This window comes from Watersipora subatra, chromosome 8 (assembly GCF_963576615.1).
Source record: "Watersipora subatra chromosome 8, tzWatSuba1.1, whole genome shotgun sequence".
NCBI lineage: Eukaryota > Metazoa > Bryozoa > Gymnolaemata > Cheilostomatida > Watersiporidae > Watersipora > Watersipora subatra.
Genome location: NC_088715.1, coordinates 20,864,550 through 20,881,506, shown reverse-complemented (window position 1 = coordinate 20,881,506; position 16,957 = coordinate 20,864,550). Strand labels below are relative to the sequence as shown.

General features: G+C 36.9%; 1 protein-coding gene across 1 annotated transcript in view; it reads left to right on the top strand.

Annotated features, from left to right (window-relative positions):
* The window catches only part of LOC137401760 (GTP cyclohydrolase 1 feedback regulatory protein-like), a 44,002-nt gene extending 28,196 nt beyond the window's left edge, over positions 1-15,806 (top strand). Inside the window, exons 2-3 of the mRNA XM_068088239.1 lie at positions 12,104-12,198; positions 15,667-15,806. Coding sequence (XP_067944340.1) covers positions 12,104-12,198; positions 15,667-15,790 — 219 coding nt within the window. The 3' untranslated portion in view covers positions 15,791-15,806. The remainder of the gene's footprint in view (positions 1-12,103; positions 12,199-15,666) is intronic.
* The last annotated feature ends 1,151 nt before the right edge of the window (positions 15,807-16,957 follow it).

Below are 16,957 nucleotides of genomic sequence, written 5' to 3'. Positions count from 1 at the left end.
TAACCAACACTACGTCACAACACTACCAAACACCATGTGCTTATTCTTGTTCCAATACAGCCTTTGCCTAAGGCCTTTGGAGGACAACATGACGGTAAAATATAGATGTGGCACTCTGAGAAAACATTCAGAAAGCCGAAACAAAAACAGAAACAAGCTACAAACAAAATTCTCAGCTTTATCTAGATACATTTTTATTTCGGATTTTTTGTTCGATAAGTATTGCAAAAACGATCGTTTTCATTTCTCAAAATGGCTGACTTTTTTGTTGCCAACAGAAAGCAATTTATTTTAGTTTGCTGTTGGTATAAAAATTAAACAAAAAAGGCATAAATATAACCAAAAAGCGAGTTATAAAAACGTTCGTGTGGTGACATAATAGTCGCTCTGCCCATTAGCGTCAGTATCACAAAACGAAAATTATGTTGCTAAGCCTGCAAAAGGGTTAATTAAAATGTTATAATCATGTGTAGCATAAAAAATCCATATCTTACACTGTTAGTTTTTATAGTTTGTTTGAGATTCACAACAAAAATTTCGATCTTTTTTTCGTTTTACCGGTTTAATTCTATGCAGTGCCACATAAAACTTACCATCTTCCATGAGAAAGTTCTAATTTTCTTCTTGAACATTACTTTTGTTGCTATTTTCTTCACCTGAGCTGGTTACCACATCTAATTCATTTACGAAATTTGCCAACGTCCAGATCAACTTGTTCCAAAACGGGAATCAACAAATTTTCAGAACAGTTCATATCTATCGCGTAATTTGTTAGTCAAAAATCTATTGTCCAATTAAATATTCAGTATCAAAATGATGCCCAGGCTCTTAAATTTCGTTTGGTGAATTAATAAAACCGATGTAGCTAAAAGGCTAAGCAATAAAGCGACTTAAAGTTTATCCTGAAACATTCAGTATCAGGCCCCAAGAGAACAGAACTCATCCCGAAATATTCGGGATCAGGCCTGAAAGGGTTAACCATCAATTTATTTTCTGTTGAAAAATCCAAGTTTCGTTGACCAGTCTCTAGTATAAGGCTATAATTTGCTTTGATATCTCAAAATAAGTTTCTACTCCGAAATTGTAGCACATGGTCTCCGGTTCTTAATTTCAATATGGCAGTCCAGCGATGTCATTTCTTGTAACCTTACTGAAAATCACTGCTACTCAGAAAAGGCAACTAGCAAATTAGTCACCCAATATGCCCCATGTCCCAATATACTCTTATCTCCCCTGCCCTGATTTGCTTGCATTTATTGTGGCAGCAAGGTTGAAAGACAAGAAAAGACAGCAAGTTCAATATGTAATTGGTAACCAACCCTCCTGACTTCACTCAATTAAATCAGTGATAACACTCAAAACCAATAGATTTTCAAGTGAAGCCAAGTAACATACAGTTTAGTATCCAAATGGATAGACAGTCGCAACGCCAAGAAGCTGAATTATTGACCACTAGCAAGTCTAAGACAGGGTTTGTCGAATTGATGCCACCAAGTCGAGTAGTGAGATATTAATAATTTACGTGTTTTTGATTTTTCTTGATGAGTCTATGATTAGATGGACTTGTTTGGAAGTTGCAGTTGGCCTGCCAGTTATGTTAAGGTATGATTCTAATGGTTTAACTTTTTTCAACCGAACCATACTTTTTACCCATCTGGTACATTGCATTTCAGGTAATCTCAGTTACAGTTGTCAGGCAATTATGAGAGAGTTACCCATGGCTGCGTGTGTTGTTTTCACAGTGATAACATAATTGAATTGTAATCAATAGAATAAGCGCTTTCTATTATCAGATGGTTAAGCACCAAAGATCTGCTCAGTATCAGACTTCGGGTGGTGGTACACTGAAGTAACGCAAAAAATACTTGTTTGCTACAGACTTGGATTAGAAGCCCTGTAAAGAAAAAGACGCAATCATGTGAACTCTTTTAACCCTGGCTGTCCTTGTCAATGTGTCAGGATCCCTGGGAAATTTGTCCAACGATGCGAAGTTTTAAAACTCTTATTAAATATATTTGAATATATCATAATACAATGATATTTGGTGAAACACTGATAAAAGAGTATGGTTACACATAGCAAATGCCACCAAGTATAAAAAAGTGTTTCACAGTTCTTCGGGCTAAAACCATGAAAATTTGTGCGACTTTTAAAATTTGTAAAACTTTTTACAGTCGCGTCAAGCAGACGTTCATCATCATTTCATGACTCAAAGTAATCTGAAAAATTATAGTTAGAATCATATAATTCTTCATTTGCATTACAGTCATCCATGACCTACCAACAAAGAAGCCATATCAATTTTTTTGCGATTTCGTTCCAATAAAAATTGCTTATTGGAACGATAAAGCATATTGTCCAATAAAGCAGTTTCCACTTGTCGCACATTGGTTTGGTGGCGTGGGTTGGGATTGGGTTGGTACCGCTTGCGAGATTGAGGTGGGCGCTGTCGTTGTAGGTTGCAGGTGCTAGCCATGTGGCCATATTCTTTGCAGTTAAAGCAAAGTGGCTCCATCTTGGTTATATGCTGATCGTCTGCCATTCTTCCAATTTTGGTTTAGTCTGGGGCCTCTATTTTTCCATCTTCGCGGCTGCTAATATCTTGGGTGGGCTGCTGCTGAGAATCTCGGCTGGCGATATTCTGGTAGGTGGTGCTGTGGGTTTGGCCATTTCTGCTGTCCTTAAAAATCAGGAGCTTTCAGTTGGGAAAAAGCTCTCTCCAACTGCAAGTTATTCACCTTCGCAGTGAGCTCCTCCATCTTTTTTAACAGTGCCGCCTGCTGTGAGCTGGTGGCTACTGCATGCATAGCAGCTGTTCCTTCTCGTTGCAAGAACTTTCTCTGAGCTTTTGTTTTCACTGCCAACTTCAATACTTCGTTCGCTTTTTCTGGGTTTTTCGGAATTATTGTCTCCTGGAGGTATCTGGGCAAGCCTATAAACTTCACCATTATCTGGTCATCTGTCATCGGCTGCTGCTCATCTGGACAAATTTCTCCTACGAGACATTGCGAGTCATTTAAGTACTGCACTACACTTTTGCCTGGCATTGAGGTGCGGAGCGGAGAATATATATTTTCTTAATATATATTTCTTATATTAAGAAACATAACACCAGTGTTATATTTCTTTCCATCGGTGAGGGGTTGAAAGTAGTCATTTAAGGCTTTAGTGGGGGTCGTAGTTCTCTTTCAGGTCAGCATTTTCTCTTGCTTTTTCTTTGTAGATTTTCAGTGCGTGCCCCTTACAGCAAACAAAAGGTTTAGGGTCTTGACAAGTAAAGCTACTGTCTCATAGTCGGTAACAGTTGCGTCTCCTCGACTCACTGAGGTTCACTCAACTGCGCAGCCCAAGCAAAACTTGTACTAACACAGCCTTAGGCTGGTGGTGTAGTTAGCAAGCAGACTTTAATTCACTACAGTGAAAATTTTCTGTGATTCTCTCAGATTTTTTTTTCTCAGCTCAAGTTATTCTCTCAAACAGTGTATGTCGCATAACTGCTGATTTGTTAGTCTCATTAATCCCTAAACTCTCTTAGGAATTGAATCTCACGTTGTTTAAGGAGAATACTGGAATACAGAGATCTCACAGCTGTTGTAAATGAAAATTTCTGGTTCTCTTTCGTGTATGCATACATAATTTCTCATAGACCTGTAAGCTCACATCTCAAAATTTCGTTCTCATTAAAATCTCTTCTTCAGCTCTGCATTATTTTAATACGCCTTTGCTTGCTTCTACAACCATGCTTGAGTTGGTTATGTGCAGAATTGCTATCCCACAATAATGCACACCATGCATGCCACAGCTCTGTTTCTAGCTTAGCATGCAATTTTTCCAGTGTTAGGATTTTCACTCAAAAGAGTTTGAACAAACGTTCTACTCATGCTCTAGCAACTCTGAAGGATATTCGAGTCACGCTCCACCTGCTAGAATAGTTTATGAATTACACCTATTGGCTATGCTTGCGCCAACAGCTTACTCTACAGAGCAAAAGCTTCAACGCTGCCAAACAAGCATATTTGTATGCCTCGGTCATTGACCACCAAATCTGTAATACGTTTCACTTCAGATTTGTCTCTACCAACCAATAAAATTAATTTGCTCAATTGTCGGGCGCCCAATTCATTACGTTTTGACCATGGTGTGCTGAAGAGCAAATCTGGGCTCTAGGTGTAACGTCTAGACTTAAATTACCAGCAAACTGAGTTCAAGTCATGCAGGTTAGTTTGTGAGGCAACGCTGAGCCCTGTGATATTTCCTCTTTAGAATTAGTTAATCATTTTGGCCAAGTATGCTAAGCTATCCTGTGATAAATTCTAACAAATGGAGTTGCTTCTACAGCGACGGCTTTTAACTGTTCACTATACCTCAGCTCTTTACATTTGAACTATTTCTATGAATCTCTCCTCGATCATTTATTGCTCCTGGGTATTTACGCAGTTGTTTGCTTCCATTTGTATTTGCCTTTTTAATTTTGCTCGAAGGAATCTCAGTGTTGTCTTGAATCGAATACTAGTCCCGCAACAACTATCATAAACAAAAATAATTAAATCACGCTATCCCGACCGTGAATTATTATCGTTAAAAATGCTTTTCCTACCGGAGCCTGATGCTGGTTTATGTTTATTGAAATATCCACTCAGTTTTGCTCTGAGCGCTCCATATCTAGCTGAAGCTACTTGCAGTTCTAAACCGGTCTTTCGTGATATTTCTTTCAATACCTTTTTTCAAGTTTCTGCAGCCACTATCGCACACAGCTCTGTGCAGTCTTACTCTACCCATGAATGTTTCATCATTCATTTGCTGTTCGATCCATGTATTTCGCTGTTGTTTGCTTCAACCTTTACATCTTTTTTGAATTTTGCTCGGAAGAATCTCCGTGCTGCAGCATGCTCATATCAAATGTTAGTCCCACAGCAATTATTATAAACAGAAATATGTATGTAGATCAAGCTATCAGCAACAATGAATCATCATCGCCAAAGGGTGCACATTGCATAGGCTGTCGTCGATGTTCGGCGAACTTCTGGGAAAGTTTGATAGCTGCAAGAGTTTCCGATGTATGTGTCGCTTCGTTTTTGCCTTCGGTTTACAGTGCACATAGTCGAAGATGAATGTCGAAAAAACAACATGGCGTTATAGTGGACACACGGCGTTATAGTGGTAACTAGCATTTGATTGCTTTTCAGAGTAACATGCTTGCACCTTACTCTGACAACAAATGTAAGTGTGTAAAACCATGCAACATGGTCTCAGACACTTGTCAGCTGAATAGCACTGTCTTATGAGTTTAAATAACATTTCAGAAATAAATTTTGGTCTATTATTAGACGCAACTGTATGTAGAGGTCCTAGTTCGCAGATGATTCTGTGTACCTGTTGACATATCTCAGCAGCTGAGACGGGTTTGCAGGTTGCACCTACCATATACCTACTGAAGTACTCCGAGACAACCAGATACTGTAAAATAACATCTCCTTCATTGGTACTACAGTAGTCCACCACCAGTCGGACGTTAGTCCATCTCTAGATTACCAGTCCATCGCCAGTTTCTGGAAGTTGTGTTGAACTAAACGGTTTGTGGGAACTGTTCAAAAAAAACTTGCAACAACTTTCACTTCCAAGTCTCTGTCTCCAAATCGATGCATCCAAAAACAAGAATTTTGCAAATTTTCTCTTTTTCGTTTTGAAATTTTGTTTCTGTTTACTGAATCCAGTCATTATTTTTATCGATAAGTCCAGTCAAAAGATATCTTAAATTGGCACTACCATTTTGCAAGGTTGAAAAAAACTTTCGTGAGTATTTGGCCATACCAAATATTTTGTCAAGCTTTTGACACATAAGTCTATGATAGCCTTCATTTTCTCTAGATCAGGATGGATGCCCTCTGCTTCCACACTGTGTTCGCAATGTTATTCGTATCTTTAAAAGTCGTGTTATTAAGAGTAAAGCGAGCTGCTACTAGCCAAATATTCACCTCTTATTTTCTCAATATGGTTTTTAATGTCAAAGCTGCGGATCAAAGTATCGTCCATTTGGCAGATGACTCATACTAGTTTTTCCGATTCTCTTTGCATTTTTTCACAAAAGGAAGTCTTTTGCATATGTACCTTTCAAAAGGTGTTATATATTTTGTCAATTTGTGAGTCTCAAGGTAAAGCTTGAGCATTTAGCTTTAAAAAATTATCAAGTTTTCCAGAGCTGCTAAAGTTGCATCTGTCACTAGAAATCGTTTGTAGACTTTTAAAAAGTCTTTGAAAAGGTCTGCTTTTCGAAGTCAATACACACTGTAGTGCTGAAATTTTTAAGAACGATAATGCAGGATGAACACCTCTGTTGGTTTATCTATTATCTCTATAACTTTTTCCTTTTCCATGCTTGGTAACTCGTCCTGCAGACGCTGTCGTCTCACTTCTGCTACTGTGTGCTGAGCTGTCTGAGTGAATGGAATGAAGCCATTTTTAACTCAATTTTAACTTTTGATCTCATACGTAATTTCTCAAATACAGAAATTGCTGGTAGATGTTCTGCAGGAGGCACAAAATAAAACAAGTGATCCACTCTTCAAAAATGAGCCGTAAAGATCAGCAAAGACAGAAGGAAAAGGTATCCACTAGTGGGATCAAAGATGAAATGGCCAGCCTTTATTTCAGTTCATTATGACTAGGATTGACAAACATTGACAAAGGAACACTTCAAAGGTTGGTTTGTGGAACTGAAAATGAACAACGAAGCAAGATCATTTAAAGTTGACTCAAGAATCGTAGTATCAGCTATTTCAGATGAAATGTGTATGAGCCTGCATTTAGAAAACGCGGATCAAGTGCTTTTTGCAGTCAGTAATATTCAACGAGTAAACAAAGCTATAGTTACCATGCCAATGCAGTACAGGTCTCCAATTGTAAGGAAGGCTATGTTATCGAAACTCTGAGTAGGGCACTCACTGAAAAACCAGGAATAAAGAACCGGAATGTCTTACCAGTAGTCGTTGTTTCAGTTTTGTACATCAAAAGCAGTTTAGTCAGCGATAGTTTGGTAAGTTTTCAAAAAAAAATTTCATCGATCGAAGGCACTGACTTTCTCACTGCAAAGCTGATGTCAGTCTTTTCTTTTGCTGCATTTCAGAATAGTACAAACATAATCCATATTCGATGGATCGTAAAGTTATCTCGAGCCCTTGAATCCATTGAGATTACCTGTTTTTGTTAGACATCTATCACTTTGCCTTCTGTATACATATACACGATACCAACTCAAGTACTTCAACAAAATACTTTCTCAGTTCTTTATCGCAAACTGACTACTAAGCAGATCAGGATCCATGATCACTTTCTTCATGGTCTCATATTCACAATGCTTACTTTGTACTTGTAGTTTGACAATGAACTGGTAGAGTAATTTGCTTGGATCTTGAATAATTTTGTTGAGCTGCGACATCTCATAAATAACAAGTTTGACTGATTCCAAATATGCGTCAAAAATTTTTAGTGTTCTTTGGTGTTTTCTTAGTTTCTGCACCGCATTATTGACTTCATCATAATGAAATTGATTGTAAACTGAAGGTGCTTCACTTCACTGCCCTTCGCAATCAGTAGCTGGGCTATTTGCTCCTCATCAGATTATTCGTTTAGTTTTTTTAAATAACATAAATATTGAGCTGGTATTTAAAAACCTTCCAAACAATGGGCAAATTAATATCAGAAAAGTAAAAAGGTTTTCTAAATTCTTTATAATTGTTATCAGAAGAATCCATTTTGCTCTATCAGAAACAGATGAAGGCAAATCTGTCCCTTTTTCAGCTTGCTCCTCCATAGGAAAAGCCGAAATAACTGCTCCCCTGGATTTGGCTGTGTATGATACACTACTGTATGGATGTATATATGTAGCTTTATTTATACACACCACACAACACCGTGAAACTACAAAGATATATACATTTGGCTAACATAATGTTGCTACATAAAATGATATAAGTAATGAAACATTGCAAGCAAGGTACAAGGTACAAGTACAGTTGCAGTAATGTTGGGTTTTCAGTAGCAACAAAAATAAAGTTGATTATAGTTAAGATGCAATTACAACAAATTCAAAAGATAAAATTGTATAACCATACCTTATTGCACCTTTCCAGAGGAGAGTTAGTTAGGTACTTGTAGAAACTCTGTATACTTGCATATAACAATACTTGCAGAATATATAATATGCTTGAATAATACAAGTAAGATATAATCGAATGTCACTGTCAGATATAACATATATCTAAAATACGTAAAACCAGAGAACTCACATCTTAACAGTTGACGCTCTGGTGCAAAAGTGATGAAGACAAACACTCGCTGACAAAATACAGTGTTGAAAATTCCAGAAATATTGTGATTCATTGAGTAAAAAATAGCCAAAGTAACATGATTGTGGCAGTGATATCGCAAAGGTAGCAGCGTGTCCTAACAGGAACTTTGTTCATTGAAATAATATTGCCTGTATTCTGAAACCCTTGTGAATCATTGCACTTCTTTGTGCTGTGGTTATTTCTAATTCTGGTTCTGGCAGCCTTTTGTAGGATAAACAACAAGACCGATTAACAAGTGTGATAGAAATGTTATGAGAAGTTTCTTGAAACATTACAATAATTATACAGCTAAAGTCAATCATGTCAATTTTCTCAGCCGATTTCTCATCTGTAGTGTGTAGATACATAAATTATCTGACATCACATTAAATCTAACAGCATGTTGATAATTAAGGATGGTTGATGGTATCTTCAGGCATCACTGAGATAGCAGATACCTTGGATTCAGTCGGTGTAGACCAGACTGCCCTTCTCAGCTTGCATAGTGTAACTCAGGATCTGGATATCACATTGCCTCGCTTCAACCCCTTTCAGTCGTCGTAAATCTCTCAGTGTCGTAACAACAATAATAAAAAAAATTTTAAATAATATGAAGTTATATAAAAGAATGTAAATCTTGGTTAAATCGGTATTTTTAAGTATCATATGTTAGTCTTGCCGTCACCTTTCTACTTGGGCCATGTGATTTGTGTCTGTTAGTTTGACTTTCTACTTGGGCCATGTGATTTGTGTTTGTTAGTTTGACATTCTACTTGGGCCATGTGATTTGTGTCTGTTAGTTTGACATTCTACTTGGGCCATGTGATTTGTGTTTGTTAGTTTGACATTCTACTTGGGCCATGTGATTTGTGTCTGTTAGTTTGACTTTCTACTTGGGCCATGTGATTTGTGTTTGTTAGTTTGACATTCTACTTGGGCCATGTGATTTGTGTCTGTTAGTTTGACATTCTACTTGGGCCATGTGATTTGTGTTTGTTAGTTTGACATTCTACTTGGGCCATGTGATTTGTGTCTGTTAGTTTGACTTTCTACTTGGGCCATGTGATTTGTGTTTGTTAGTTTGACATTCTACTTGGGCCATGTGATTTGTGTCTGTTAGTTTGACATTCTACTTGGGCCATGTGATTTGTGTTTGTTAGTTTGACATTCTACTTGGGCCATGTGATTTGTGTCTATTAGTTTGACTTTCTACTTGGGCCATGTGATTTGTGTTTGTTAGTTTGACATTCTACTTGGGCCATGTGATTTGTGTCTGTTAGTTTGACATTCTACTTGGGCCATGTGATTTGTGTTTGTTAGTTTGACATTCTACTTGGGCCATGTGATTTGTGTTTGTTAGTTTGACATTCTACTTGGGCCATGTGATTTGTGTCTGTTAGTTTGACATTCTACTTGGGCCATGTGATTTGTGTTTGTTAGTTTGACATTCTACTTGGGCCATGTGATTTGTGTCTGTTAGTTTGACTTTCTACTTGGGCCATGTGATTTGTGTCTGTTAGTTTGACATTCTACTTGGGCCATGTGATTTGTGTCTGTTAGTTTGACTTTCTACTTGGGCCATGTGATTTGTGTTTGTTAGTTTGACTTTCTACTTGGGCCATGTGATTTGTGTCTGTTAGTTTGACATTCTACTTGGGCCATGTGATTTGTGTCTGTTAGTTTGACATTCTACTTGGGCCATGTGATTTGTTTGTTAGTTTGACTTTCTACTTGGGCCATGTGATTTGTGTCTGTTAGTTTGACTTTCTACTTGGGCCATGTGATTTGTGTTTGTTAGTTTGACTTTCTACTTGGGACATGTGATTTGTGTCTGTTAGTTTGACTTTCTACTTGGGCCATGTGATTTGTGTTTGTTAGTTTGACTTTCTACTTGGGCCATGTGATTTGTGTTTGTTAGTTTGACTTTCTACTTGGGCCATGTGATTTGTGTCTGTTAGTTTGACTTTCTACTTGGGCCATGTGATTTGTGTTTGTTAGTTTGACTTTCTACTTGGGCCATGTGATTTGTGTCTGTAAGTTTGACTTTCTACTTGGGCCATGTGATTTGTGTTTGTTAGTTTGACTTTCTACTTGGGACATGTGATTTGTGTCTGTTAGTTTGACTTTCTACTTGGGACATGTGATTTGTGTCTGTTAGTTTGACATTCTACTTGGGCCATGTGATTTGTGTCTGTTAGTTTGACATTCTACTTGGGCCATGTGATTTGTGTTTGTTAGTTTGACTTTCTACTTGGGCCATGTGATTTGTGTTTGTTAGTTTGACTTTCTACTTGGGCCATGTGATTTGTGTTTGTTAGTTTGACATTCTACTTGGGCCATGTGATTTGTGTTTGTTAGTTTGACTTTCTACTTGGGCCATGTGATTTGTGTTTGTTAGTTTGACTTTCTACTTGGGCCATGTGATTTGTGTTTGTTAGTTTGACATTCTACTTGGGCCATGTGATTTGTGTTTGTTAGTTTGACATTCTACTTGGGCCATGTGATTTGTGTCTGTTAGTTTGACTTTCTACTTGGGCCATGTGATTTGTGTTTGTTAGTTTGACATTCTACTTGGGCCATGGGATTTGTGTCTGTTAGTTTGACTTTCTACTTGGGCCATGTGATTTGTGTCTGTTAGTTTGACATTCTACTTGGGCCATGTGATTTGTGTCTGTTAGTTTGACATTCTACTTGGGCCATGTGATTTGTGTCTATTAGTTTGACATTCTACTTGGGCCATGTGATTTGTGTCTGTTAGTTTGACATTTTCAAGAGGTCAATGTTTGGAATGCCCATTCACTAAAAAACTCCTAGGATTTTTTACCTCTATATGCTTGAAATCGTGGGACTGCTTTATCTTTCTTCCAGACAACCTACCGTACAAGATGAAATTGTTCGATGGATTTAATAATTTGCGAGATCGCGTACAGTCAATTCCACGAGTTATTAAAATTCGTGAATAATCAATTTCATTTTTAACAAAAGGGAGGATAACTACTACCTCAAATTAAAAACTAGCCGTTAGGCAGAGTTAGTAAATGTAGCTGAGTTCCACGCTTTTTAAAAATCATAGCTGGGGCTTTGAGTTAAGCCCATTGCCAATGCATCACACTTCTTCACAAAACTATTCAAGGTTGTCACAAATTATTCGGCACAGTATCATCATCGAACAAATCTTTCGTTTTCACGGATTAATTTATTCGCGAATAATTTAGTCCGCGAATATGCATGAAAAGACAATTTTTGCGAAATGTAACTCCACGAATAATTTCATCCTGTAGGTTATGTAAAGATTCAGCTACGTAATATATGTAATCTAGCACGCTTGTGGTTTATGTGGTTAATGGTAGGTAAGCATCGTTGGTCAATACTGCTAAACCTGATCATAGCATCATGTCGCTGTTCAGCAGTAGACTTTGTGGTATGTGAAGCTTTGGCTACGCTTTAACTGCCGACTTAGTCCATACATGGTATATCTGATTCTATTATCTGCGTATATTATGCAAGTTATCTGCATATTAAACAACTCATCCTGTTCCACTACCAAACGCATAGTTGTCTTTTCAGTTTTTACAAATATTGGTATTTTGTTTACAATTCAACTTGTTTATCTCGTGAATTGTAACGCAGTTACACTATTCCATAGATGACGGGGTCATGTTATGTTGGTAGATGACGGGGTCATGTTATGTTGGTTGATGACAGGGTCATGTTATGTTGGTAGATGACAGGGTCATGTTATGTTGGTAGATGACAGGGTCATGTTATGTTGGTAGATGACAGGGCCGTGTTATGTTGGTGATGAACAAAGTGATGAAGATTTAATGAAAGCTCTCGGTGCTACACTGGGGCAGCAGCCAGGCAATCATTTGTAAGTTCCATTGTTTCTACTATATATTATAGTTGCGGTAAATTTGTATCATATCTTCAATCGAGTACACTTATACATAATATTATGTTAAAGAGTACATTTTAGCTATAAAGTTCAAAATTTAGTCATATTAAAAATTAAATTTAATGTGGTTTGAATTTAGCTTTACTAAGTAAAGTGGCATGATCTCTTTTTAAGTACACTAGTACCTTGGTAGTCTCGTGTACCTTGAGAGATGGTCAGGTGAGGCCCTAAAGTGCATACAATAACTGAGCAAAATAATATAGCAATGTCCAATGTGGCCGACTGGTGCAGTTGATAAGCGTAGTGTCGGTAAGTTGAATAGTAAACTCAAAGTCATGAGTTTGAATTCGGTTGAAACCAATTTTTTACCCCATCCTTTAACCATGACTTTGGACTGGCAAATGGATGGTCACGACTTTTATTAAAGTGAAGATTTCAAAGAACACTTGAGGCAAGCTTGCTGTATCAGTTTTCTAGCATCACTATTTGTGCTCCATGAAACTGTTGTTCACTTTGGAAAGTCAGTTTTCCTGCTTCATGACGTTGACTTTCATTTTACTTTTTTTTGTAAAATTTTCGAAAAATTGGTAGATTCAACGATTTAATCTAAGCTTTTCAAGTTTTTACTTATAATTTTGAATTCTTCCAGCATGTTAAGACTAGGTCACCCAATCTGTAGTATATAAAAGAAAATCAAGGTACAGGCTTTGAATGAATAGTTGCTATGAGTGAACAACTCCTCATTGGTTCACCATTGTCGGTGAATATCCACACAATTTTCATAAGCACCTCAAAGACAGCAAAATAAAATGATAGAGATGATGTACATGTAGATATGGCATTTTAAAATGACTAGCAGTTTATGAATCCTAAGCAAAACCATGACTAATTTGTACAGAGTAGTGTTGGGCCGGTATATAATTTAGTGCCGGATAGGATATCCTTGCACTTTTTTCTCGGTTTTCTCGGTGTCGGTATCCTCGGTATTTACCACTTTCGGTATCCTTTGCCAACTAAGAAAGTTCGGTATTGTCGGTATTGTAATTCGGTATATGGTTTTCAGCGTGTGTTTAACTTCAGCTTACCTACAGCCTATTTTTATATAACACAGGTGGGAATAAATGAAATATAAAACGTATAAATATATCAAACCTATCAAATATCAAACGGAGGGTTTTATCAAATATAAAACGTAATATACGTTTTACATTTGATGAAATAAAAACGTAAATTACGTTTTACATTCTATCAATGTAAGACGTAATATAATACTAGATACTTATAGGTAAGCGTGGAAATGTTCGTTGAAGAGTTATACTATAATTCGCATGTGTTGTGTTTTCAGAATGTCTGAGAAAAAGGTTGTGATTGCCAATGTGCGCTGGAGAGACTCTTTTTGATTAGCGTGTTCGTCAAATAGGCGTTTTTGCAATTACAGTAAATCATAACATCAATTGACACGCGATTGTAATCTCATTCGGTTACATGGCGATTGTGCGCGGACGTCAAAAGAGCTCTTTCATAAGCAGTTCATTGTGCCGAAGATTCTCCCGCGCAGTGCGTCACTGGTAATGCTGTAGCCTGTCAAATACAACAATCTTTCCGGATAACCATTTACAGATAGGCTTTTACGGATAAATACCAATCATATCAAGCCGGCCGCGGATAACTAGCTGTCACTGAAAATGATTGGTTTCCTCGGATACCGAGAATCCCTCGGTGTCGGTAAGAGCGGATAACCAAATACCGGCCCAACACTAGTACAGAGTCATGTACACTAGCGCACAGAGACCTCATCATCACCTTCCCTGGAGTGACATTTTTTTTCTATTTCTCTTGTCTTTTTATACTGTTAGAAACACTCTTCATATTATTTTTGTGTGGTTATATTATAGATGAAAATAAACAAACAAACTTGTGGTCATGTGGTCACTCACTTGTTAAACTGCTTGTCCCTTATAGGTTGACTTGCAACAAAATTCACATTACAGTTGTTTGATATCAAAAGATTCACCATGTCTTACTCTGTTGTGTTGTAGGTGCAAAATATGTGGAAATGTGATTACAAGCTCCTAAAAGCTCAAAAACAAACTGTTAATCGTAGCCATCATGAAACCGCCGTATATCGAAATCAGTTTATTTCTCTGACATAGTCAATCCCTTTGGTTATTGTTTTGTCACGTGATATTCTCTCGTGAATTGAAAGGCCAATAAAAGAATCAATGTAAAATTTATCGTAGCACTATTTTATGACAAGCACTTCGGTAAAACCCGAAGTGTTTGTCATAAACTAGTCATACGAGAAGTTTTATATTGATTCTTTTAGAATCAATATAAAACTCATATAAGAAGAGATTCTAATCTTCGGCAGTTTCATGATGGCTGCGATTAACTGTTCGTTTTTGAGCTTTTAAGAGCTGGTAATCACATTTCCACACATTTTGCACCTACAACACGGCAGAGTAAGACATGGTGAATCTTTTGATACCAAATAACAGTAATGGGAATTTTGTTGCAAGTCAATCTTTAAGGTGCAAATACATGTACATTGAGCGATTTTATCACGTGCGTTGTGACAAGTGCGGAGATATCGCTGGTGTGTGCCTAAACACACTTGAGCGATTCACCAGCAAACGATACCATGAGTGTGCTGACAATTTGCCAATAAAGTTTCGTATTATCTATTTCTTCGGAGTTGTTAATAAATTTAAGTCAATATGGCGTCTTTTAGACAAAGACATAAACAACTTTTGTTTTTGTTATTAGACCTACCTCACTTTCACGAATTGTCCACTACAAGAAGACAAGAAAAAAATGATTCTTGTATTCTTAATAGTATTATTTTACTATTTCTTATATAGTGTACTTTATAGTAGTTTTTCATTTTTAATATAATAAATATTTACTATTTTCAAGATGGTCAATCTGCGCAATGATTGGCTCCAAATGTTGGTTTTCGACTGGGTTTTTTTGTAACTTGTGTGTTATATCATACAGGACTGGGTGTGTTCATATTAAATCTATGAACCTTTCAGTGCTCATCTTGATGATGTTTTAGTCGTAACAAAATAGCAAAATATTGTTGCTGTACGATGGTGAACATTGACACAAAAAAATCAGCAACTACAAAATTGCATTCTGGGGAAAATCAACCAATCGAAATCCATCTCGTACTCCATAAAGTTTTGATAGAGAAAGTCTATCGTTATCGCTCTGTATGAGCTTGCTGAGCGAGTTCTAGCGCAGCTTGGATAGTGATTGGATTAGATGCCGCCCTAAATATCGCCTAGTGTGTTTGCACTTTTATTCATTGGTAATCATAGTTCAATAGTGACTGTACGACCAGCCAATTCTGCTTACTATGGTAGTTTTTAACCCGTGTTTCACCTGGAACAACTTCTATTGAAGTTTGTTACAACTTCTAATAAGCATTTTTTCTTGCAGCAAAGAGTGGAGATCGGAGGAACCCCCACGTGTGGTGCTGAACAAATTGGATGCTTTAGGCTACAAAGTGATTAGCTCCACAGGCATAGGCCAAACTTGTATCTGGACCTGTTACAAGCCCTGATTTTTCATGTACATTTTTTTAAGTGAAACATTTTTATGTGTTTGTAGCACTAGTTGCGAATGTTATATTACATATCATGGTACACATATTAACATCCTTGTCAGAAGCTGACTGTTTTACTAGCACAGCTGTATGTTTACAAGTTCTGCATTGTTTACAGAATCAGCAGTTTCTTTCTGGTCAGAGAAGAGTACTAACACTATCTCATTTGAATATTGTCAATGATATTCCTCAACATTTCATTAAGATTTTTTGTGTGGTTCTGATTTGATGCTCTGAAGACTGTATCAAGTACATCCTTTTGTGATGTATCATGTATTTCAATATACATGTTTATCTATTTTATGATTTTTAATAATTTAAAGATTAAAATTATGACAATTAATATTATGAATTCTTATGACAACCTGACAACCGTGAGACGGTGTTTTGATCATTTTTGGTAGCTTGTGAGTTTGCTGTTCTTATCAAATCTCTGATTTTACCATTCCATTTTCTAACACAAATAATTTAGTATTTCATGATAAAATAAAATATGTCTTAAGTTGTTCATTTGATGGTTAATAGAACAAAGAGCTCTTAAAATTTAAATAGGATATAGACACAAGTTAAAAACTCAACTTGATTAGCTCTATAACCAGTAAATTCAGATGTCTGTGAGCCGCTGAGCATGCAATGTCATTAGAAAGCTTTTCCCAAACATTCCTAGAGTAAAGCGGCTCTAGTGTTGCACATGAATATAGACGCACTGCAAGTCGACATGAAAAATGTAGTGTGTCCTGTTGCTTTTAGTTCATAAGGCAGTTTCACCGATGATCGGATACGATTTTGTACGTAATGGTTATCAAAGGATTGATTTTTTGCCAACAGAAAGAAATAATCAAGAATTAGGACGCTAGATTACTGTGATAGAGAGCAAGTAATGGTGTATTCTTTACTAGCCTAATAAATAACGAAAATGCTACGTCATTCATTCATGTCGCTTAGAGGTTACGTGTTCTACTCCGTGTAAGATTTACTTACATATCGCACATCCAGGTAGCTGCTTGTTGGGCAGCCTTTTAAAGTTGGCATCTTCATTTCTCATTCACAACCTTTATTAGAATGCAGTTATTTGTCAACAAACTTTGGTCTGGCATTTTTAAATTTTAAAGCACATCGACATTT